Source organism: Etheostoma cragini, chromosome 19 (genome assembly GCF_013103735.1).
Source record: "Etheostoma cragini isolate CJK2018 chromosome 19, CSU_Ecrag_1.0, whole genome shotgun sequence".
Taxonomy (NCBI): domain Eukaryota; kingdom Metazoa; phylum Chordata; class Actinopteri; order Perciformes; family Percidae; genus Etheostoma; species Etheostoma cragini.
In genome coordinates this window covers 5230742-5255767 of record NC_048425.1, presented here as the reverse complement: position 1 = coordinate 5255767, position 25026 = coordinate 5230742, and the positions used below count along the sequence as shown (strand labels likewise).

At 41.1% G+C, this 25026-nt stretch overlaps 1 protein-coding gene across 2 annotated transcripts in view; it reads right to left on the bottom strand.

The window, feature by feature from the left end:
* Window positions 1-327: 327 nt before the first annotated feature.
* The window catches only part of LOC117962213 (phosphofurin acidic cluster sorting protein 1-like), a 52920-nt gene continuing 28221 nt past the window's right edge, over window positions 328-25026 (bottom strand). Inside the window, exons 2-24 of one of the 2 annotated variants that reach the window (XM_034901374.1) lie at window positions 22432-22519; window positions 20906-20995; window positions 19350-19475; window positions 14908-15052; window positions 14732-14823; window positions 13721-13798; window positions 12458-12517; window positions 10534-10694; window positions 9639-9732; window positions 7330-7413; window positions 6958-7079; window positions 6586-6721; window positions 6211-6315; window positions 6025-6131; window positions 4968-5122; window positions 4540-4650; window positions 4354-4456; window positions 4227-4269; window positions 4082-4124; window positions 3852-3993; window positions 2334-2572; window positions 1815-1934; window positions 328-1680 (exon numbers count right to left, since the gene is read on the bottom strand). In XM_034901374.1, the coding sequence (XP_034757265.1) occupies window positions 1562-1680; window positions 1815-1934; window positions 2334-2572; window positions 3852-3993; window positions 4082-4124; window positions 4227-4269; window positions 4354-4456; window positions 4540-4650; window positions 4968-5122; window positions 6025-6131; window positions 6211-6315; window positions 6586-6721; window positions 6958-7079; window positions 7330-7413; window positions 9639-9732; window positions 10534-10694; window positions 12458-12517; window positions 13721-13798; window positions 14732-14823; window positions 14908-15052; window positions 19350-19475; window positions 20906-20995; window positions 22432-22519 (2563 nt within the window). In that variant the 3' untranslated portion in view covers window positions 328-1561. The remainder of the gene's footprint in view (window positions 1681-1814; window positions 1935-2333; window positions 2573-3851; window positions 3994-4081; window positions 4125-4226; window positions 4270-4353; window positions 4457-4539; window positions 4651-4967; window positions 5123-6024; window positions 6132-6210; window positions 6316-6585; window positions 6722-6957; window positions 7080-7329; window positions 7414-9638; window positions 9733-10533; window positions 10695-12457; window positions 12518-13720; window positions 13799-14731; window positions 14824-14907; window positions 15053-19349; window positions 19476-20905; window positions 20996-22431; window positions 22520-25026) is intronic. The other variant, XM_034901375.1, reaches the window with a different exon arrangement.

Genomic DNA, 25026 nt, shown 5'->3' with positions numbered 1-25026 from the left:
CACACACACACACACACACACACACACACACACACACACACACACACACACACACACACACACACACACACACACACACACGTGTGCATGCTCTCAGTCACATGGTAGAAAAAAAGTTTTCCTCCTATTTAGTGATTTAGTTTTTTTAAAGTTTCTGACCACATTACAGTTATTTCACCACATACACACACACTTGTTACCAGTTACTGTACACTCACTAATCACCTCAAGATATCATAGGGAAAGCAGGTAGCAGAACTATGTCAAAATAACTGAAATCCTTGTTTCCTGATTAAAATTAAGGTTATTAAGCGGTCTGAAGAGAAATTTTACCAGGTCCACTGTTTTCACTGAAGATAAAGCTGCCAGTCTGTGTCCAATAAAAAGAAGATTGTTATGGGGACAACCGGCATGCAACATTGTGCTTTATTGCAGGTGTTTAACTCCCATTTTTTGCGGTATAGATACCCATGGATAAACAGTTTATCCATCATGTTCCCATCAACGCTGCGGAGTTTGAATATGCATTTTGTTATGTCAGTTTCAGGTTGCATATTTGCTTGGGTTAATCTATTCAGCTATACTCTGCAAACCCCCGGATGTGTATTTGTAAGTGCATAGCAAATAAGAAGACAAAGAAACCTACGCGTTACAGTAGCCCCTGCCCTGAAACCCTGGAACTATTCACAAAAACGTACACTATGCATCACAAAACAGCGCAAGGGAAGGTTTTTCTATTTTTCACAATACACAATTTAAAAAAACACTTCCCCTTTTTGAATTTTTGAAAGAATTTTTTTTAGCATTAGACATCCAAATCACTTATTTTGGTACAGAAAAAATATTCTAAATTATATGGAAGCCCTTGAAATAAAAATAATGGTACGGTTTTTGAAGGGGATCTGTTCAAATACATCCCATGCAAGCCTGGTATTTGACAGCATTTTGTGAACACAGGAGACTTTTCTTTGTGTTTTCGCCGGCTCATGCAAACACTGAAGCTCTATTGTGATACTTTTTTATTTTAAAATATTGTTTTTGCGGCACAAGAGTGGTGTATTTGTGAGCATGCTTGTGTGGATCAGGTCTTGATCGAGTGAGATGAGTGGGACCTTGAAGAGGTCAAAAAGTTGAGGGTCAGACTTTAAGGGTTTAAACCGGTGAGTTGTTGCATGCTATTGCATTCCATAGAACGGAAACGTAAATGGCAGTTAGCTAACGAACTTGTGCTGTAAGCCCCTTGTAAACACCCACACACATACACACAGACACACTGTACATTCACGGTGCATGCACACTCACCACACACACAAAACGGGGCATTAAAGTGACTAGTAACAACGCTGAAACCCAGCACCAACCTCTTCCTCCTCGTCCTCTCCAAAGAGAAATAAGACGGCTGTAGCCCAAATCAAACTAACGAAAGAAAACAGTCCAGCTACTCAACGTCTTCTCTAAGATCTGCAGGTGCTATGAGGCGGGGTCTTTGCGCAAGGGTGTAACAGGGTCGAGGGGAGTTGAGGGTCAAATCAGGACCAGAGCAGGCCGCTGGTGCGCACCCCTAAGACTGAGGCTTGCTGTAGCCAAAAAGTCCGACTGGCAGGTATTTGACGTGAGTGGGCCACTGGGCGGCCAGCTGGAAGAACTTGACTTCATTCCACTCCACGCCGTCTATGGACACTGGAGGGAAGCAGAAGACAAAACACAGCTGAGGAGCAGAATGATGGGAAAAAAACAACCTGAAACAACAAAAGAAAAACACAAAGTAGCAGTGAAACAAACACGAACAGAACCGTCCTCATCCTCCAGGTTACCTTTCAGGATGGTCTGTTGCTGCTTGGCAGAGCAGATGAGTCGGCTGATGCCTTCAATGACCTGGCTTTTTGAGTCTACATCCTTCTCCCTCGGCTTCTTTCCCAGGAAGATGGTGGGAACTGAAGAGAGGTGATGGGAGATTGTAAAAGCACTGTGTGTATGTAGATTTATTTATTTGATTAGGACAATGCATTTTGACAATCAACATTTCTGTAAATGCGCCATTGTTAGCCAGTCAGCTAATTTTCAACTGTAGTCCTAGTTATCTAGCATGCGGTTCTTTATGGTGGGAAGAAACTGGAGGAAACCCACGCAAACACAGGGAGAACATGCACAATCCACACAGAAAGGCCCAGAACAACATGGATTCAAACCCAAAACCTTCTTGCTGTGAGGGAGAAGTGCTAACCACTGAGCCACCTTGCTGCGTGTGTGTGAGTGCTTGGACGTTGAACATGAAATGAAATCCTCTAACATCTCCTATCTGATGATATTTTCGCTTTTGATCCAGATCTCACCTTTCTTGTTTTTCTCCTTGGTGACCACGGTCATGGCCATGGTGCTGACCTGGGCCTGTGGGTCGCTGCTCCCCCCGCCTGGTAGCCTGCTGACCTGCAGTGAGCGGAACGCGCTCTTCAGTGTGTTCTTGCAGCCAATGTCACGTCGCTCGCCCTCCTTCCGCTTCTCAGCCAGGGAGGCCAGCCAGTAGTCGACCTGCAGGCCGATGGCGTCCACGCCGTGAGACATACTGGGACTCCTATGGACGGAAAGCGGTTATCAAACCGCAGTTGATACATTCAGCAACCGTTAGAAAGACATTTCTTTTTTGTCTTAGGTTTCAACAGAACAAACACAAGAAGGAAATACAAAACGAGGAGGGGACTTTGTTAAGAGAAGCTCTGCTGAGCAGGCAACCTTTTGGTCAGCCTCTGCAGCACCCGATCTGCCACAATTCATTGAAATTAGAAACTTTAAAGTTAAAAAAAGATGTACTGTACGTTCAACACTAAATGTACTCTGCAGAGGGTGAAATAGAAAAGTTTGATCAGACACAGCTGCAGTGTGTCTGGCTCTTCAGAGATGGACTGCAGCAGCAGGCGGAGTGTGAATCAAATGAGTCAAACAATGAAAAGATGACTGAGGTATCAAAGAGTCCCTCACTTCTTGAAACTGGTTCCCAGTCAGGCTAAACTGGTTGTCACATCTGGTGCCAGGGACAGAATATCCTACTCTTTACTCATAGAACAAACATAGACAGCTACTAGTTACTTCTAAAGTCACAAATTTACATTCAAAACATACAAAATGAAGCATAAACTGTCCTTAACTTTACCCAACAGTGTGTATGCAGTCACTACAAATAAATCTAACACCAGTGAAATAAATTATACTTTACATGATAAAGGTAAATGGAATATGTGTATATTGTGGTATCAGTGCTTTTAGATGTTGGGGAAAAATGATTTGTTATTTTACCTCCACTGATAAAAATAAAGCTTTATTGCAGACACAGGCCCATATTACACATCATACAGTATAAAAAGGAGATTGGAAAATACATAATATTTCCAAATTTGCCTAAAGGTTACACTGGCTATTGCACCAATGTTGTCTTATACTAGAAGTGTATCTATAACAGCTTTTCAGAGGACTGACTAGGGCTTCAATGATATGGTTCTTTCCAGACGACACAGAAAACTAAACATCAGTTGTCTTAAGAGTGCCTCACAGGCCGGCGCTCTAGTGGACACAAACAACTGACTGGCCCTGTGCCACCTAGGGACACGAAGCAGCCGCCTCATTGCATCATTGTATGCTACCGTGAGCCTCTGCATACTCTTCTGCTTATAGTTAGACGACAGTTGAGAAGTAAATAACGGTGTGATATTTAGGTTCTAAACAAAGAGAACTTCACAGAGTCAGATAGAAATAATAATGATAAAGAGAGGAAGGAGAGATAAAGGAGTCTGATGCAAAAAGGAATGTCAAAGAGGGGAAAAAGGAAGACGATAAAGAAGGGAGGAGGTCAGTCTTACCCTTGTACTGTCAGTGCGCTGCCCGTAGAGGGGGAGGAGGGAGGCGTGGCTGCCTCTTTAATCATCCCTGTAGGTGAGCTGTGGGAGGGGGGAGACGTGGATGGGACAGCCAAACTCACCGCCACGCCCTCTTCTGTATCTCCTTGAAAACCACAAAATGAAATGAACATTCTCGCATCATCAACAAATTTAGTTTGGGATGTGTGTTGAAACTATTTCCAAACACTCACCTGTTGGAGAAGGACCAGACTCGATAAGACCGACCTTCACTACCTGGAAAACAAGAATTCAGCAAAATGTTTAAATGATCAGCAATAACCTACCAATTCTTCTTCTTTCTTTTGCAACATACTGCAATAGGAGCTCAAATCTTACCCCTATAAAAGGAATAAATTTCTGGTAGGAGTCTTCATCTCGCCTGGAAATGGAGAGGACAGAGAGTATTAGTAAAAGCACGCACAGTAAATGCTATGGTTTGTGTTTATGTGGCGTTTCGACTCACGTCCTGTGTTTGCAGGTCAGCATGGCCTCAGCGATAGGCAGCTGGTGTGTAACTGTGGCTCCACTAATGTACTGGGAGATTCTTGCCGCTACATCCAACTGATCTGGAGATGAGAGGGGAGAAGTTTGTGTTCAGCATTTATCCCCAGAGGGGTTTGCATGTGTTTATCCGTACGACGGGTGTTACCTGTCTGTGGCGGCTCAGAGCGGCTGAACACGTCTCTCCACGCCCCGTCCAGAAAGGAGGAGCTGTAGCGATTGTCAAGGGCGCCGAGGTGCTTGGCAACCGGGTGGGAGCCTGATGGAGGAAAAGATGGAGTGAAAGTGAAGGGACGGAAAAGAAAGTGGACGGTATTGGGCAACAAATAAAAACTGCTTTGAAAATAAAGTGAAGTCAACTTTATTTTATGAGGTGCCACCGAGACACAGTGACGAGATACAACTTATCTCTAAACTAAATCAGCATGCACACACGTGTGCGTTGAAGTCTGGAAAATAAAAGAGCAGAGGTTTGTCACTGCACAGACACGTCTCCCCAAAATAAGAAAACCTTGCTGCAGCATGACTCTGCAAAAGCTGCTTAATCACCAAGGAAACACACGCAGACTCAGTTACCCAGAGGCACGACCAGGAAGCGCATGTGGTTGAGCCAGTCGGACGTCTTGCTGGCGAGCTGAGTGACAAAGAACTGCAGGATGGCTCCTAGGTAACTCTGGCTGCCCACCGCCGCCACTTTCACCGCTCTGGGCATGGACGAGTTACAGTTACAGCTACAGGAACAGAGAGAGTGACGGAGGGAGGGAGAGGGGGGGGGGTGTTAACAGTGCTGTGTTATCAGGATAATGTATCTGTAACCACTGACATGTAGACATCAATCGTTTCATCTTAAAAAAGGGAAAAACAGTGAAAAATGTCCATCACAATTTCCCAGAGCCCAATGTGGCATCCTCAATTTGTCCAAAACACCAAAGATATTCAACTTACAATAATATTAAACAATGGAAAAGAGCAAAAAGCCTTACATTTAAGAAAGCGGAAATTATGAGCGTTTAGCATTTTTCCTTGAGAAATTACAAAGTTCGAGGTTAGTGATTCCAATGATGAAAAAGGCACGTCTGTATAAAACCCAACAACATGGAGCCTCTACCATTAATGTGTTCTCCTCAGATTGAATGTATACAAGATATACAATGACCCATTTTTGATGTTCATGGTTATTTACCACTTGTATCTTAACCACCATTGCTTCCTCGTTCTTTATCCCTTTTTTCCCATAAATACAAAGTCTCCAATAAAGTAAAGTCAAAGTCAGTATTGTGTGTGTGTTGTGTATTGTGAGAGAGAGAGAGAGAGAGAGAAAGAGAGAGAGGGAAAGGGAGACAAAATAGGGTGAGTAGAAAAAGGGAGAGATAAGACAGGTATTAAACGTATTGTTTTGGCATAAAAAGAAGTAAAGTTATAGATGTGGAGTCATGAGGGCAAAGACGAGGAGGAGGGAGAGATGTGGAGGACAAAGGAGAAGAAGAGAAAAAAGGTCAAACAGAGAAGCAGAGGATGGGAAACAGAAAAATAAGGCTTTCAGCATGAAATAAGACAAAGAAGATGAGTCATCCTGCAAACCATCTGTACACATAATGTGTGTGTTTCTGCGTGTGTGTGAATGTTCACTCACAATTTCTGGATGCGGGTGAGCACGGCTGACAGCACCGCCTGGATTTCAGCCGACGAACATGTACAGACCACCGGGTGCCTCTGTACCTGGAGCTGCTCTGCAACATACTGCAATGAACAAACGGTTTAGATGCATGATGAAACCCCCCCCACCGTGTTGTTTGGGAAATGTTTTACACACACTCACCTGACCCTGCCAGTCAGCGCCGTTGACCAAGATCAGGCTCTCTGGGAGCGCGGAGTCCGACAAAAGAATATGGTTCAGCTGGTCGTACACTGCCTTCCTCAGGAGCTACACACACACACAAACAAACACACACACACACACACACATACACGCGCTGAGTACATAAACCCCCTCTTCAGATGACTCAGCAGCACATGCTCCAGGCATGTCGTAGATTATCAGGTTGCATTTGTGTTCTTTATTTTGAAAGGCAAGAAGGGAGCGAGTAGAGGAGGACACAGAGCAAAGGCATGTTGGCACAACATGATGACTTATGTCCAAGGTTGGAATGATGCTGTTGCTAATGTTAAGAAGCTGGAAGGGATGCTAACATACCGGCGTGCTGTGTCCCAGCTCCGGGGATCTCTCCGAGTCTGAGCTGTTAGTCCGTTCACTCAAGGGTTTGGACAGCTGTCTCTCCTTCATGGGAGTGCTAATGCGCTTTTGTCTGGGGGTATGGCCCCCGTCCAACCTGGGGAGGAGGGGGTTAAAAAACAGGCTGAAATTTCTTTTAAAGGCATTATTTTATTTCTAGGCCTCAACAGACAAAGAAAGAATGACAGTGATCTCAGTAAGTAACAGTAAAGCCAAAAATATTAAGTTTCCTCAAACTATTTAGCAATACATGAATAACACCTATTCAAAGGAAAGGACATTTCTTTTGTCCCCATGTGAGTTTTCCTTTTGTAGTATGGGATGAATTGTTACCTTGGTGATGGCATGGCCTGGGTTTCACTTTTGCTGCTCTTCAGAGGTGTACGGGGTTTCTCTGCCACTGACACCATGATGCAGGGACCCACCTCAGCAAACAGCTCCTGATCAGTTAGCTCCTACACACACACACACACACACACACACACACACACACACACACACACACACACAAGACTGTCAGTGTTCGACAAAGGAGATACTGGCAATTCTTAAGCCATCTCTTAAAGACACTTCATCACTTTGCACCCCGTTCTTCTGTAATCTCTGTCTCTCTCAGTCTCTCTCACTTACCGCAAAGATGCAACTCTCTCTACTTCACCCACACACACACACACACACACACACACACACACACGCGAGTCTTACCAGTGTGTCGGTCTCAGACAGGGCCTCCTCCAGGTTGCGGCTGCGAGAATGTTTCATCTTCTCTAGAGCAGGCTGCTCTCCCTGCTGGTAAGACAAAGGATCAATGGTCAGTCTACAGGCCTAATGATACTCGACATTCAGTATATAAAACATTAACAAAACAGAATTTATTACACAGCAACAGGGTAAACACATTCTAACCGATCTAACACAAAAGCAAAATATATTAGCTTTCTCCGCTCATTCATTTTCTCACTAATAAATGGGATTTAAAACTATTGACTGAAATGAAAGCAGAGGTTTTACACTAAAAACATATTTTTTAGGAAGTTTGCAGACACTAGTCACAACACTAAAAGGCTTACTTCAGTATTACTATAAAAGAGGGAACTACAGCTGTTTGAATGAAGCCAAGACATCCAGGGAAATCCATTCAGCACGGCGAGATTCAAAACACTTTTTATTGAGCAGATGGCAACTGTCAAAGACGCTATTGGATTTCTGCTCCATGGAGGCAACATTTCTGAAATGTTCTGTATGCACACTGTCTCGCTGCATGGCGATTTTCCTTGGCTTCACATTTGGGACGTTTATCTCATCAATGCAGAGCCGCATGTTGTTTTCAAGCTTCTGCTGCTTCAATTTGTAGTGCATTGTTACACTGTTTTATGTTACTGTATGCTATTGAGTGCCATGTGTAAACTATGAGTGTGAAGTAGGCCTGCACGATTAATCGTTATGAAATGACCTTGATTTTTTTTTTGTATTACTTTTTTTTTTAAAGTAAAAAAGTAACATTAAAAAGGAATCTGTCATGGTCTTCTGGCCCTCCCTTCTTCATGTTTCCTCCCTGGTCTTGTGTGTCTGTCTTGTGTTCCCCTGTGTGTCTGCTTGTTCTGTTTCCTGTTTTTATTTTTAAGTCCGTTTTCTGTCTCATCTTACTTCCTGTGTCTTCCCGCTCTTGTGATTACCTGATGTTTCCCCCCTGATTCCCTGCCTTCTTGTCACCTGCCTCTCGTTACCTCGAGTATTTAATGTCTGTGCTTCCCTTGTCTCTTGTCAGATCGTTCTAGTTCGTCTGTCTGTCGGTACCTTGTCTTGCTGCCTGTTCCCGTATTCCCTGTAACTTCTTCCCTGTCTGTTAGTCCTGTCTTTTCCTCGCCCTTGATTCCCCTGGACCCCTATGGATTTTTGCATTTTCCCTTGAAGTTCTGAATTGTTTATTTCCTTGTGGATTGCTTCTGTTTTCTTTCTTCAATTAATTATCCTGTCTTCGCCCGCCAAGCTGCGTTTTGGTCCTCCTTCCCCTGCTACACGTCACAGAATCAAAGTCATTAAAAAAATGACTTCAATTCTTATTTAATGAGTGACTTTACAGCAACAACTGCCATGATGCTTAAGAGGTACACTACATTTAGAGAAAGAAAAACAATACGAAGAAATGCAATCCAAAATCTCGGATCAAAACAAAATTAATTGGAAGCAAAATCAAAAAGGTTCGAGTGTTTAAACTCAATAATAAACTTATTAATCTAAAACACCTTTTTGGTTTGTGATCGCTTAATAGAATCTACTTGTGACCACTCATTATAGAATACATACTGTATGTTGACTGGTTGTGACCAAATAGTGTTCATTACTTCTCATATTTTTTACTAAAATTTGTATTGGTACAACACTGGTACAAGTTTAAAGTCTGTACAAATCACTGTTTAAAAAAAGGAAAAGGATTTCTTCCTTATTGAGAAAGTCAGAAAGTCACTCCTATTTTGTTTTTAACTGTCTATTCATGTGTTTTATCGGTTTTTATCGGGGATTTTTAATTGTTTGTAATAGAAGACAAAAAATAAGCATACACATGTATGGCAAGAATAGCTAAATTAAACAGCTGAAAAATAATTAAATGAATTGCAAGAATAAAAGCAAGAATTAAGCCATGATCTAGGTCAGGCAGAAGATATACAGTATTCCCCGGTTGTTGTAGAGTTAAACCACACAATGGTTTTAATTCTTTTAAAAAGGCCTTTTGGGTGTCACAAGGTAAATCGGCTCCATGTAGTCATAGGTGTGCTATGCAGCTGTAACACAAGTATTTTGTACACAGTTTAAATGAGGTCTTGTCTGGAGTCAGTTGCCTTTGGGAACAATAAAGATTTACTGCACTCAGCTCCCAGTGAGACAGGCAAAAAAAAACTAACGGTTCAGGTTTTCTTAAGTGTCACATGAACGCCCCACAGCTCAAGCACATAAGTGAAATTACTGCTGATGCTGCAGCTGCTGCTTCCTCCTCTGGGCTATAAGTTACTCACCGGGCTGAAAGTGTCTCGACCCAAACTGCATTTGCTGTTCAGGCTGCCGATCTCCGTCTGGGAGCTGGACTGAGACATGCCCTCAAAGAAGGGCCTGAACACACACAGACACAAACATTAGAAATCGGATCTTTTGATGTTTTGTCATTTTGAGCTGTCATTGTAGGAAAAGCACATAATATAATATAATAATACTTAAGTGAACTGTAGCATTGTATTATGAGGAAGACATTTATTTTTATTGTTCCTTTGCTTTTTTAGGTTTCATAACACTACAATATAACACTATCAAGCAGTGCTATGTTGAATGCTTTGTTATATTTTGAGGAAAGACTAAGGCTGAGATCACAGAAAAGGACTAAAAATAAGTTAAGCCATTTAAATATGGTTTATCCGCTACTCTTTGACTTTGTTATTGACCTCTTACGAACAAGCCTTTCCGGTGGTCATAAAAATAGGTTTATATATTTTTGAGACATTCAGTTACTCTAACTTAAAAAAAATAAAAATGATGAGGATCACATCTGTGAGTTGTTATAATTTAACTTGAGGAAAAGGAAAACTTCTTAAATCTATGCTTGAAAGAAATCATTGGGAATTGGGTTATTTATTATTATCATTATTTTTTTTTTTTTTAAGCTTAGGTTTTGGTTAGCTGACCCAATTCTGGTTCACTGAAACCTCAAACAAACTTTAATATTTGACTGCAGTGAGCAGTTTCCACCAACAGAGGGAGCTCTGAATTGTCAATGCACAACAGTGATTCTCATCAATGGTTGCATTTTGAGCTTGCAGATCCAAAGAGCCTGTAAGTAAAGTGGTAGATATGTCCAGGTAGGCGACTATGTTGTGTACTGTATGTGTGTGATTTGTCATATTACACCTGTGCCATTACCTTAGCTTAGGTTTGGGTGTGCTGAGGATGCTGTCGGTCTCCTCCATCTCCGGCCCGCTGTCGCTGGGGTTGTACATCTCCAGACTGTCGTAGAGCTCGTCCAGGTCCTCCTCCACCTCCTGGATCTGCTCCCTCGACACATGCTCCAGGCCAAAACCAACCTAGATGAGACGCAGAGGAGACAAGTAAACAACCTGACACAAGTAAAAACTGGTCCTGCAGCTTTGATCAATTCTGTTCCCACATATAGAAACTATTAAACAGTGTCAACCTTTAACCCTGAGCAGAAGGGCTCGTTCTAAAACCTTAGAAACTGGTACTGGTACCAATACCGTGACTTCAATATTGGTTCCTGAACAATCAATACCAAGTCATAAAATCAATTTTAATAAAAAGGAATCAAATGTTATGGATGCATAACAAAGTGCTTTTTTCTGCGTACCTCTACAACAAGTAACGCTGGACAGCCAACGAGGAGGATTATTAGAGTTTCGTTGATGCATGCTGCATGCTTATTGGCTCACTGACGCTGATGACTGAATGAATGAATGAATGATGAGGCATTTTCCAATACTAAGAAGACTATAAAAAGTATAGAATTCAGTACCCAGCCTTACTGAGCAGTAATAACCTCTCTACAGTGGAGAGATATGTTGATTCTAGTCTATATCCTCAACGTTCTACTACCGGGATTGCTTCGGTGCAGGAAATTCCTCCCGATGCATGACTTTTCGTCAATGTCCTTTACCTTCTGCTTTCTTTGTTTTGGAATTCTAAAATCAGGTGGATTTATGAGGACTACAGTTGACTGCTCCTCAGATCTCTACAGGGTAAATCCAGACAGCTAGCTAGACTATCTGTCCAATCTGAGTTTTCTTTCGTACAACAAATACAACTTTTGAACGTACACGTTCCACCTTTTCGGTGCTATTTTGCAGCAGCTTGATTGGTTTTAAGAAATGCCATTGAACCAGAGCATGATTTTTCCTATCTCGGAATGCTATGTGTACTAGCCAGACTCTCCTCTGCAGTGCTGTGGAGGGAGGTCTGGCAATGAGAGACTATGTTGATTCCCACAATAATACTAAACACAGCCAGTTTTCCATGTTGACATCAACATGTACCCACAAGGCTCTGCAAGTCTGAGATCTCAGAGGTGGTAAAAAGTAAAAGTAAACAAAGCAAGGTGTTTACATGACACAGTGACCTGTTTAACATCAGCTCAGCCAGGCTTCTTATAAGGTACAATACACAGTAGCAACACTAAGAATGCACCAATCCTACTCTTTGTATGATTTAAAATCTGTTTTACCTTGAACGGATTCATTGTAAAGGCACAAGCTCATGTACATGTAAGAAACATCAATACACACTACGTTTTTATATAAGTTTTCTTGTAGAAAAGTTTGTTCGTTGACCTGGTATAAACCTGAACCTGGAATAAAAGAGATGTGATAGAAGAGGCTGAGAAACTACAGGCAGCAGAAAAGACATACTGAACTAATTATATGCTTCATGATTCAACAAAAATGCATGGAAAATAAATGACAATGAGAAATGTAAAATGATGATTAAAAACATATTTATATGCAAAATTAAGATAAAGACAAAAAGGAAAAAAGCAACCACACAAACACAACAGTGTTCAGACACAGACTCAGACTCAGATGCAGCAATGTGAGCAGTGCGAGATCAAACACTTCAGAAACACATGTGCACATAAACACATTCTGTTCTATTTTTATGGACAATGTTTAGTGTCTTAGCTGAATCTCAGCTGTTCCACCACATCACTCCCACACACCTCGCCGTGTCTTCAAAGCCAAAACTGAAATACATTTTGACTTGTCACAAATACACTCTCTAATCCTCGCGTGTGAAATGGAAGTGTGTGGTATCAGAAGGAAAAAGCCAAAGCACCTACCTCATCGGTGACTTTAAACCTTTTCAGCAAGGCGACAAACTTCTGCTTGATGTTGGGTTGCTGTGGAGAAAGAAAGAGGACAACATGAAACACTCAGGAGATGGATGCTCATATAACTGTGTCGCTGTGTCTGTGTCTGTGTGTGTGTGTGTGTGTGTGGCGTAGAAAGAGATGACAAGAGCTTGTCACGCTTGATGACTCAGAAAAGCAACAGTTAATGGATACAACACCAGGCCATATGAAATATCTTGTGTTATTAAACTGGAACATGTAAGAGCGTGCATGTTTTTTGAAGTTGTGAGGTCAACACCTACCACGGGTTGTTTATGTATTCCACAAGCTAAGATATTTAAAAATGTATAGTGCTAGTTAAAATGTATAACTAGTATCTCAGCAGCTTAGTGTTTAAAGGGTTTTAAATAAAGACTGGAAAACATGACCGCTAGACTGTATTATTCTATAAAAGGCAGTGGATCCATATTGCATGAATTTATTTTTTGCCCACATTTTTCCAACATTGACCTTTTAAGTTGATATGGCAATGGCAGCAGTTACGGAGCAACATGATCAATCATTTGCAGTTGTGTTTTAGCTCTTTTTTGGTCTCTCCCGACTCCTGAAGGAAATATCTGTCTCTTTAGCTTCTAAATGCCCCACTATGTTCGCCAGCTAGTCACTAACTGTTCCCTTCTACTGTTTGGTGCATAGCAGGAAATGCACAGGTTTTACCACAGCCAGAAATGACTGTGAGAGCACTGAAAGTAAACCTTTCAAATTGCAATTCCTTTCTAATTTCCAGGATTGGTGTAAATCTGTGTTTTTGCTCAGTGTGTGTGTGTGTGTGTGTGTGTGTGTGTGTGTGTGTGTGTGTGTGTTTGTGTGTGAGTGTGTGTCCATGCAGTTAATGTTATTGCAGGAGCTTGTTGTGTCTCAATGTTTTCTCACAGAAAATTTGCCCAAATTACCAATTTTGGAAGTAAGAGGGAGAAATTGGATTTATAGAAAAATAACAAAAGAGGAAAGGAGGGAGGGAGGGAAAGGAAAGGAGCAGATGAGGAGGAGAGGTTGAATGAGGTGAGGAAAGAGGCAGGCAAGGGGAAAGGTTGGGGAGTCTAGTCGAATCAGATTTCTTTGAAATGGCTTTTTCACAAAGCAGGTTTGCAGCAAATTGCTTTTTTTTTTTTTAGACAAAACAAGCAGGTACAGATAGAAAACAGATCAATGGAGTGAAGATGGGTGAGGTGAGAGAGGTGTTTTTCTTACTCTGGTGATGGCAGCATTGGAAGGGAGCTTGCGCCTCGGCTTCTTCTTTCTCACCTCATCTTCTTCGTCATATAGGTACTGACAGACGGAAGAGGAAAAAAAGTGGGGAGAGGAGGGAGAGGAAAAATGGCAGCAGGGGGAAAGAAAGGAAAGCAAGAGAGAGAAGAAGAAGAGATTAACTCTGAGTTATTAACTTGGATTTTAAAGGACAAGGCTGATGAATTTTTTGTACTGGCAACAAATCCCATTAAAACACCAAAAACAACAATGCATTGATCATACAACAAACAACTTAAGTCTGTAAACTTCTATAGTTGCACTTGGCGACTCTGTGTGCTATGTAATCCATTCAATAAACGCTGTCTCACACTAGTGCTAGTGTATTACGTTAATCCTCAATTTAAAAAATAGACTCAATGCACTATTTATTCTTCTTTGGGTAATGTTTGATAAAAACTTTTGTCTGGCCCCTTCCTCTTCATCATCTACATCCTCCCCCTTGGTCAGATACTCTGCCACTTCAATCTGGACTTCCACTGTTACGCCGATGACACCCAGATCTACCTCAGCACCAAATCTTCCCCTCTCCCACATCAACTCCTGTCTGTTACCTGTCAAAAACACAACTTCATCAAACTCATAAAATAGAATTCCTCCTCATAGGCTCCAAATCCACACTCAAAATCAACAACCCCACTCTCACCATCGACGGAACCATCGTCTCCCCAACCTTGGCGTGATCTTAGATTCCACCCCACATTCGCCGTGTCATTAAAACCTCCTTCTTTCACATTCTGAACATCACCCCCTTAGGCCTCAGATCTCAGTAATTAACTCGGAGGCTATAACACTATTGTGGCCAGAACTACAAAAGACAAAGATCCTTATTAAATAGCAGCTGAGACCAATTTGCTTTTTTTGCCATTATTCTTCTGCGTCTCACTGTTCTGGAGGACCCCATCCCACTCCCCACATCACAGAAAAAACTTCTTTATACTTTTGCAAACACACCTGTCCATGAATGGGGTCGTCGCTGCCCTCCTGTTCTGACGAATAGCTCTCTTCCTCTTCTTCGGAGTAGTTGTCGATGTCTGGGGAGCGGTCTGGAGAGATAGAGGACATGTGAGGAGAGGAGGAGAGAAACAGATAGAGAGCGAGAGACACACGTTGTAAGATGATTTGCTTACCAGACATCTTTGCTTTGGGTCCCTCGTGGTCGATGGGCTGGCTGGATAGTGAGTAGACTCTGATCTCAGCGACGGGCACCGAGGCGTCCTTCAGCTGGCTGTGGAGCCCCAGGACCTGGGCCCCCTCACTGGGGTGCTGCATCACCTGGACGTCGAAAAAAAACGCCAAGGTTGGAGCGAGTGGCATAAATCTATGCTACATCCAGCAATAGATCCTTTACTTAAGTAAAAGTACTAACAACGTATTGTAAAATACAAGTAAAAGTTCTGCATTGAAAACGTTACTTAAGTAAAAATATGTAAGTATCATCAGGAAAATGTAAAGTAAAAGTACTCAATTCAGAAAAATCTTCACATTTTAGAAACAAAGCAGTTAGTCTTATAATTTCAGCTGCACTTGTAGGCCGTTATATTGTTGGGAAGTTTAATTTGCAATAGAGCATCATATTTCATAAAGTACAATGGTTTTGTGTGCAAACATCTTAATTTGTAAAGTAACTAAAGCTGTCAGATTATTGTGGAGGAGTGGAAGTAAAAAGTGGCATGAAAAGAAAAGACTAGTGTACAAATTTCCTCAAATTTGTACTTGAGTAGAGTACTTGAGTAAATGTACTTAGTTACAATCCCCCACAGGCTACGTCCTACAACTTTTAACAAAAAGCAAGATGACGCCATGTGCTTCCCATGATGCTTTTAAACATTTCAAATAGCAAATTGGGGGCAGTACAAAGAAAATATAATGTAATAATGTCAAAGGCAAAATCCAGCCATGAAAACCAGGAAAAAAATAGATTTAATATCATGAAAGCAAGAAAATAATAGATTGTAACTAGTCTCATACAACTATAGAATATTTCACCTCCACTTGAACAACATATTTATTAAGAACACAAATAGGTATTCTATGTCATTGATGGACATTCATTTCCAAGTATCCATCTATATTTCTGAATGAGCTCAATGTGGTTTGAATTCACTACTGATTTTGAACGGATAACAATCATTAGACAATTGCACAATTATTGAAAGCAAAGAAGATATCAATCATGGTTCTTCTCATACACACCGCAGGAACATGATTTAAACGCCATTACAGGAAGAGGTGTAGAGGATGAGACGAATGAAAGAGAATGAAAGAAAGGCTGCGTAGACAGAGAGAACTACAGAGAGACAGGTTAGGTAGGGAGAGTAGAAATGAGGACAGACATGAAGCAGATGTTGAGAAGCGATTCATAAAGGAACAAGAAGAAAAAAAGAGGATGAAGAAGATAAACAGAAATAGCAGTCAGGGATTAACAAAACCAGAAGCTGTCACCGGCGACGACACAGAAAACATGAACACATGAAGCATACATTTCTCTGTGCTGCTGCAGCAAACAGCAGCATTGCGTCTCCTGTGTGTGTGTTCGTGCATCTAACTGAGTGACATCCAGCCTCTCTCAGCAGTGTGGTCACACTCGGAGAGTTAATGAAGTCTGAGCAGCTTGTTATGGAGACAGCCTGAGACACACATTAAAGAGAGACATTTCTGCTATACATGCGTCCGGTTGGCTGAGGTTCAGCTAACCTGCTTCTGATGCTACGAATGCTGCTGGTAGCTCTCCAAAGCTTTCCCGCAGCAACTCATTTTAAGCATTTTCTAGTCACAAAGACAATTATGCAAATCTGACAAGGCAAAAATTGGATGCAAAATACATATTTAATGAGAAACACTGATGTAATCGCCAATTATCCCCATGAAGAGCCTACATCCAGTGATGGTTCATCTTGAACCATCAGTCCTGAAACTCTGCCACTGCTTTTTAAAATCCATTATAAAGAGCCAACAGAGTTAAACTATTGCAATGACTAATGTACTGCATTATGCAGTCATTCTTTCTCTAAAAACATACTTTTATCACGCAGATAATTACAGTGCTTAAATGTGACTTTTTTGGCATTATGTGCAAAATAAGAGGTAGAGCAATCTGAAGTTGTGCAAATGCTAGTGAAATGGACAAACCTCAATGACTCCGTGATTTTACATAACTAAGTCATGTTAGGAAAAATGTAGTAAAAGTGTTTTTTATGTATTTCTGAAGAAAAAAGGTGCAGCAAAATTGTCTGTTAAAGACCTTAATGGGAGTTGTTTGACTGATTGCAAAAACAAAACTGCAGTAACAAAACTGTAATTCCTAAAAGGTCTCCGTAAAATTAAAGGTGATTTCCTAGCATCATAAAAGCATCTGCATGATGAATGAAAAAAAACATTTTAGACCCTTTCATTTTTATGCAATATCACTCGACTTTACGTCTTGTAAAATAATGTTTCTTTAGTGGGGACATCATGGCGCACATAAAAGTAACAACGAGACATAACGTTAACTCGTTTAACAACCTTCCTTCACCAGTGACTTAATGTGAAACATCAAATGTTTCAAAGTGACACAATTATGTTTCATTCACTTAAACAACTCACAACACAAAATCAGCAGATTAACTGATAATGAAAATAATCTGCAACTCTACCCATAAAGCAGACCATAAATCCAGCTCCATTTCAGTGTGTTGCAGATAAATACAATGATTATTTTTAAGCAAAAGACTGACGACAATTGTGGGAAATGAAGGCCAAGTCAATCTGCAACTGTTCCAATTTGTGGCTGTGCTTTTCCAACGTCTTAGGAAAGCAATCCTGGCTCAGCAGTTCATCCTCACAATACTGGCTGGCTCAGAGGAAACTACATGTTGTATACAAGAAGCGCCATCAAAACAACATGTCTTTGCGACTTCTGATCAGTTCATACAGTCCTGAGTGTGTTCCCTATAGCATGCCATTTTCCCGACAGACAGAGGTCTCTGGTCAGCGTTACTTCCTACTCTTACTGGAAATGAATTTGAACCCATCATGCGTATGAGTCTGCATTTGTGTCCTTTGCCCTCCGCAAAGCACAACCTGCCTGCTGAAAGAACTTCTTGAAGAATTTGACTTCATTTTACATGCAGAGGCAGCCTCAGATGGCCAGCAGGGCCAAACTCTGGAGTTTTCTTTATCCGTGTCCTTGATAAAATATTCCTACTAAAGTCCTTCTTCATTAAGCCTGTGTTTTTGTGCTTTTGTGTCTATTTTGTGGTGAGAGCAGTTTATTCAAGGTTTTTTACACTGTAAATAAGACTGACTTCACTATGAAAGCCACTGGACATTCAGAAATCCCAAGGGACATCCACATGTGCACACACAACAGACAGACACACACCAGAACTCACAACCCTTTTATAAAAAGGTTTCATGATGTCAAAGACGGGGATTTGCAAAAAGCTTTTGGCAGAAGAGGCACACATTTAATTGGGAGTTTGATTTATGGCGACATTTATGGCAGCCGAGAAGAGAACGCCAGGCCAGAGATTGAACTCTGAGTTTTATTCTAAGGTGCACTCGCCTGAACTGGGTTTGAATGAAGGTTAGCACTAAATACGCTTTGAGAGGCACCGCTGTGAATAAAAGTATCTGAAAGATAAAAAGGAGAAATAGAGCTGCATGAGAGAAGACAAACCTTTGCATTCTGTTGATATCAGGTTTGAAAGCACTTTGGGAGGACACTTGGTGAAACAAAGTTAAACGGAGACTGGGCTGAAGCAGAAGGCAGAGGCTGCATGTTTAAGGAAATGAGCCTGTGACCGGTAATTTGTCGGGTCGACAGCTCAGATCAGCTGGGACGTTTGTGTGGCTGACGAGGACGAGACTCCGCTGACTCAACAACTCGCAGCTTGACCTCAATCTGCTGCTGTTGAGGTGCTAACAGTACACAAAGACGTAACGAGTGGTTGGAAAGAGGAGCCTTTGCTCCATCTATTTTTTTACCAGAATTTCTTTAACAGGAGCAGATTACTTAAAATCATTTTCAAATGAATTTTTTGTACCTATGAATACAAAAAGAAAAACGTTCTGCTTGAATCAGTCCTCCTAAAACAAGAAGTCGAATTTAGAGCTGAAAGTTCAACTGTTTTGATAGGTATTCAAACAATTTAAACCTTCTCTCATTTCAAGTAGGGTGGGGATGGGGGTGGGGCTTTGTAAATAACTAAGGGCATGCTGCTTTAAGGTGACAGGTGGGTGCCGTCTGCCTGGAGGCACCAGGGGCCGCCCACTTTAAGCATCCTTTTGTCTCTTCAGTAACCTCATGCTGGCGTCACAGACTACGTTCATTTCGCATACAGTCTAGGCTTTTAGAACAATGGTGTCTTTTGTCCGATAGGAAAAACTAACTTGCTGTCAAAATGCTACAAAGTTAATTTTCTTTTTTCATGTGGGGATGTGCGAGACTAGCTAAAAAATAAATAAAAAAAGTAAATGTAAACACATTGCATCATTCTGCAGAGCACTGAACAGTGTGATGGATTTTCTTTTTAACCTCCATGATGCATTTCGGTGTTACACAAGAGTTGAATTAATGTTGCCATACTTCGGCCATGTTGATGAGTCCCAGGGCCAGGGTCTTGTAGCCCAGGATGGTCCGGTTCTTGTATCGCTTCCGTCGCTGCAGCATGATCTGAAGCTTGTTGGCGTCCCTCTTTAGGAAGTGTGGGTACTGCAGGTACAATTACACATAAATACACACATGAGAAAACACAGCTGATAGGTGTGTGACTTGCTGGTAGGGATCAGATGCAGACTGATAAGCGAAATTTGTTTCCCAGGTCATGACAATTAGACTGATAGTTGCATTAGGCATTCACACCCGCTAACCTGTCTCCGCGGACCTGAAGTGTGGAACCACTTATTCACATCCTTACTATGACATAACCCATCATTAAGGATTCCACCGGCTGAACTATAAATGGAACAAAACAGACTTCTGTAGCATTGTTTAAAGCCTTAAAATCTCTGCTGCTCAGTTTTAATAGGCTCCCTCTCTGCAGTGCTGCTGCTGAAGAAAGTTAAATGTATAATGCCTGGCTCACTCTCATTGCTGAGATCCAGGGAGAGAAACTCCCTGACCTTTTAGCAGCATTTAGAAACATGGAAATTGAAAAGGATGATTTAGAGCAGAAGAAACCCTGCTGGGTATTACATTAACCCTGCTCGGCCTGAATGCACAGGGGAAGTTAATGTAAAACGCTGTGTGAGTGTTGATGCATGCAAGTTCTGATGCTTAATACATAATAAATAATACGTAGCAACAAAGAAAACAGAGCGTCGAGACAAAAATCAACATTTTACAAAGCTTCAACAATCAGCCTCAGTTTTTGCTGAAAACAGTGGTGATTCAGTGTGACTATCTTTTTTTACCCATTCTATTCACAGATAATCATTGCACACCAAATACAATCTTCTGCCAAAAGGCAGGTAGTTTAGCTTGACATCAAATGTTAAAGGACAAATCGGGCGCAAAATGAACCTAGAGGTTAATAACATGTTTTTATGCTAATATATGACCAGTTTTATCGCGAACCACTAGTTAGGTTATAATGCTAGTTGTCGGGGCACCGGTAAAGTAAAAAGAAATCGCTATACCATCTATACCATTAACGAAATAGCACCACACCTTTACGGTAGCATAATGAGGGTCCCTACATGTAAACCGAAGCATTGAGAACTTTGTAAGTGTACAGACAGTTTATTAAAAAGACAATTTATAAAGACAGTACCATTCACGTATACAGGTGGACGCCATCTTTGTAAAACAGTCCCGACCAGTCCAACGACGAGCGCCGTGTAACCAGTAACATAGCTTAAGCATGGCGTTTGTCATTTGACGACTGTCGTTATAAGATAATTAGCAGTTTGTGATAATAATAACAATAATAATAATAATAATAATAATAATAATAAGTTATTAACCCTTAGGTTCATTTTGGGCTGGATCTTTTTAAGTAATTTTCTTTGTTGATGTATATTAAGCTATTCATGAGAAAGATATTACACTTTTTTTATTTTTGTCAACAAAAGATTACAAGAACAAAGTGTGTGTTTGCTTTGATGGACAGGAACCTGTCCCCACTGAACCTTTGTTTTTACCTGCAGGGAAAAGGTGAGCTGCAGGTCAGTCTCTGTCAGTCCCGCTGAGGACAGCAGGATCTCGTTGGAGCGCAGGATCCGCTTCGAACCCTGAGTAGGCGACAGAGGGAGGAGACACAGAAAGAAAAAACAAAAGAGACAATAGTATGAGAGCAGGGAAAAATGGAAAGATTACCATTAGCAGAATGCCCGGTTATCTCTAGCAGAGTCAAAACAATGAATTATCATCAAGCACATGCAGAGAAGAGAGGTGTGGGAGGAAAAGGAGGTTGACAAAGAGGGAGGTGAAGAAGAGGAAATTGGCTGAAAGGAGGGAGCACCGAGGGAATACTGAGTAAGTGGCAGCAGCAGCATGGCAAAAATAATTAAAAGTGGATTATGTGCAAGAAAGAGCAGAGAGTTAAATGGTTAACTTAGAAAACAAGATGGAGATGGTGACGAGTGAAAACAAGCCAAGGAGCAGAAACTGGGAGTGGAGCCACAGCAATAAAAGGAGAACTTAATCTATTTTTTCTATTATTGCATTCTGTGTCAAAACATACAAGAACATTGTTATTAATCTTCAATTATGGGCAAGATGGAGATGACGTAGAGCACACAAAAGTGCAACAGTGCAAGAAAGGTGCAGAATTAAAGGAATCCACTAAATATGGAAGTCAACGCTGATAAACTCTTCAGTTCCCATCCTAACTGTGTGTTGTGGAAAGACAGCAGGCCGAATTTGACAGTATACAATATATTTTTAAGTTGTTTAGGATAACCTTTACCAACTTATCTGCTTCTGCTGTCATAAAGATGTCAAATGGTTAGAAACTATACTGGACCGTTTATACCCAGAAGCTCCCCCCAAGCATAATAATTGATTGCACAACTGTGGAGGAGTTACAGAAGTATTTTTGCTGTAAACACAGAAGAGGAAGTGTGTTCAGCTCCAAACAGCTGACTCGACAAAACAAACAACTCCTACAGAAAGATAAAGAAGAAAAACAAAAAAAACAATTCCTTATTCTGTGGTTAATTTCCACATCAACTGCCCTGGCTCACTTAAATAAAGCGACATTATTTAAATCCTAAAATACAATTTTGATGATTGAAGCTAAATTGTAAGCGGAAAACCACTGATGGTGCTTTATTTATTTATTTATTTATTTTTTCATAGGCAAGTTTAATTAGACGTTACAAACATTAACATTGACTAAATTGTTTCATACTTGTTCTGCTGTTTTTGGGTTGCCTGTAATAGTTTATCATCGTTGCTGCAATGATGATACTTTACTTTTACTACCGTTTCTAGCTTCACTGCAATTTTGATGTGTAAATTGAATGTGTTGTTGATGTACTGTAAGCTACTTTCTATTTCATAGCAGCGTTTCACATTATATTGGATTATATTTCCTTATACATTATGGTTTTATTAAAGAGACCAAATCCATTTTAGCAGTTAAGGGTTTATGGTTACCACGCCAAACCTGCCCCGCCCCGACTGCTGCTGCTGCTTTCATTGTCCGACTGGAGATATCTCGTACCTGCAGTTTGACGGCGATGACCACGGAGGTGAGGTCTTTATCCAGCTCCTTTAGCATGATCAGCTTCTTCAGAGTCAGGTTGAACAGCCTGTAGAGAAAACACAAGCAGACTTAGATTAGAAGACATAATGAGGCTTCACCCAATGTTCAAGCAACATCATCAACAAGTCATCAGTGGTCCATTCTTTTCCAACAAAGCTAAACTATCAGGATAGTTAACAAGCTGTTGGCCAAAGCAACTTCTTTACAATCATTAGAAATAAACACCTGTTTAGATCTGTCTATTTCCCTACTTATACATTTCCTTGTGATGAACATTTGTTTTGCAAAATGGATGAGAAGCTGTCAAAGGTGTGTTTTGGGTGTAACATGTTTAAACCAATCCGAGTGTCATGTGCCATTCCTGTTGACAGCCAGGAGCGTTTGTCAGTTGGCGCATTGCTATTATGATGCGGATTTACACTGTGTGTGTGTAACACTTTGCAGCATTAACAATGAAAAATGCTGCGTTATTGACTTTTGACCAGGTTTTTGATTGTCAATGGAGCAATCACTTTCTGCTGCCTCAAGATAGCAATACGCCAAGAATTCACCTGGACACACCTCCCTATAAGACCAGCACGCCCTTAGGCCCAAAGATGGGTGCAGGTGTATTTGCTATTTAAATGACAAGGGGGCTGGATGGGAAACTGACAACTGTGTCGGTCTTAAACCAACAAAGACACTTGCAACGGGTGCAAGCTTGGATCTGTGGAGTTTATTTTTGAGTGATGATGCGTGAGCAGAGCATTGCTGCAAAGTTCCTTTATATTATTGCAAGTGCATGAAAACAATGTAAATCATGCAAAAGTAAAAAAGCTGCATTTATCGTCCCCTTTCTGACTGGACCATCAAATAAACCACAGTTAAAATGGAAAGTGACACTTGAAGAAGCCGTTAGCACAACTTTGTGTTTTTTCTGTTGAAGAGCTGTTTAAAAAAAAATTAACTATGCCCAAATGGGACTGGAAATGGTTTGCTATTTTTGTAAAAGTGTCCTTTTACAACTCCAGCCCACACATACAAAAGGATGCTGGCGAGAGCTGAGTAAGTACAAGTTTCCTCCCGCTTAACACGCACAAAATGCACACTAGGCAAACACAAGGTGCTGTTCATAAAAACAGAGACACATACAAGACCAGAAGCACTTAAAGACTTCAGAATCAGAGAAAAGAACCACACACCACACCCAAACAGCAGCTGTGCAGCCAGGGGTCAATCTGTTGAATAATTCATCTCCAGGGCTTTAGACACAGAAAGTAAAGCACTTAAATAGACCTGCAGGTGCTGCCTGGGCGAGTTCAGAGAGATAGTAAGAAAACAAAGAAAAAAGGCTGAGATACAGAGGGAATATTATAGGAAAAAATAACATGGAGGACAGGCTGACAAAGTACCAGACAGAGAAAAAAAGAGACAGGAAGGGGAGCTAGAGGAAAATGACAACAGCAAAAATGGAGATGTGGAGACAGTGATGAATGCAGAGAGAAAGAAACAAGCAAGAAGCCAGACAATGATGAGAGAAGAAGGGAGCAGGAGACACGGAAATTGAGGTACATATCAACAGAGAGAATAGAGATCTCAGGATGAAAGAGGCTGACACAATGTGTTCAACTGTCTAACATGACAAATATAAAAACGTTTTAAAAGTGGCTTTTTCTTTAAGGAAGGACTACATCATTGAAAGGAGGAGAAGAGAGGAAAAATGCACAAATGTATGATAACATACAATAAGATTTTTTAACTGTGGAGGCTAAAAAGAAACGGCAGAAGAAACACAATAACATATGCAGCAACAACAAACCCAGAAATTAGTACATTTCTAATAATTACAAAATGTGAGGAAAGAAAATTAAACTTATGACCCCCAAAGAGATCTTGACTCTAAAAGCAGTCCCATTCCCTGGTCCACTTGATCAGTGCCTGTGTACATTCTGAACATATTTACCACTGTTGCCAAACATTACGATAACAAAGTAACTTATTTAAGTACTTCATTAAATAAAAGTGGCAACATAGGCTAGATCCAACTTCTCAAATGAAGATATAATAACAACATACTCCAGCCAATCGCCGACAAGATGGTTGGACGAGGGGGTGGGGGTTAGTGACAGTTACGGAAACATGGGGGGAGGGGCGAGCTTGCTCTGTTGTGTTTTGAATTTACGTGAAACGTCAACAGAAGTGACCATGCAGGAACTCATAGTGCTCCTTTAATATACTTAAAATCACTAGTTCTTAAAGCAATGGCTATGAGCTGCTATGCTGCTGTTCTATCCAATGCATCCTTTACTAAGCCGTAGATGCCCTGCTCACTCTTTTGCCACTATGAATGTCGCTGCATCTGAAAGCTATCCTGCAACTGCTGTTATTTATATAGCATCTTAATAAAAGCCCCGCCTCCACCACAGCATCCACTGGTAAGTTCTGCATGGGTAAGTGACAATCACCATCCAATCCCGCTGTACTGGGCGTAGTGTGTAGAGGTCAACGCCTTGAGGCAAAAAAACAACAACTCTGCATTCACATGATAATCCATTGCACATGATTTGGGTGACT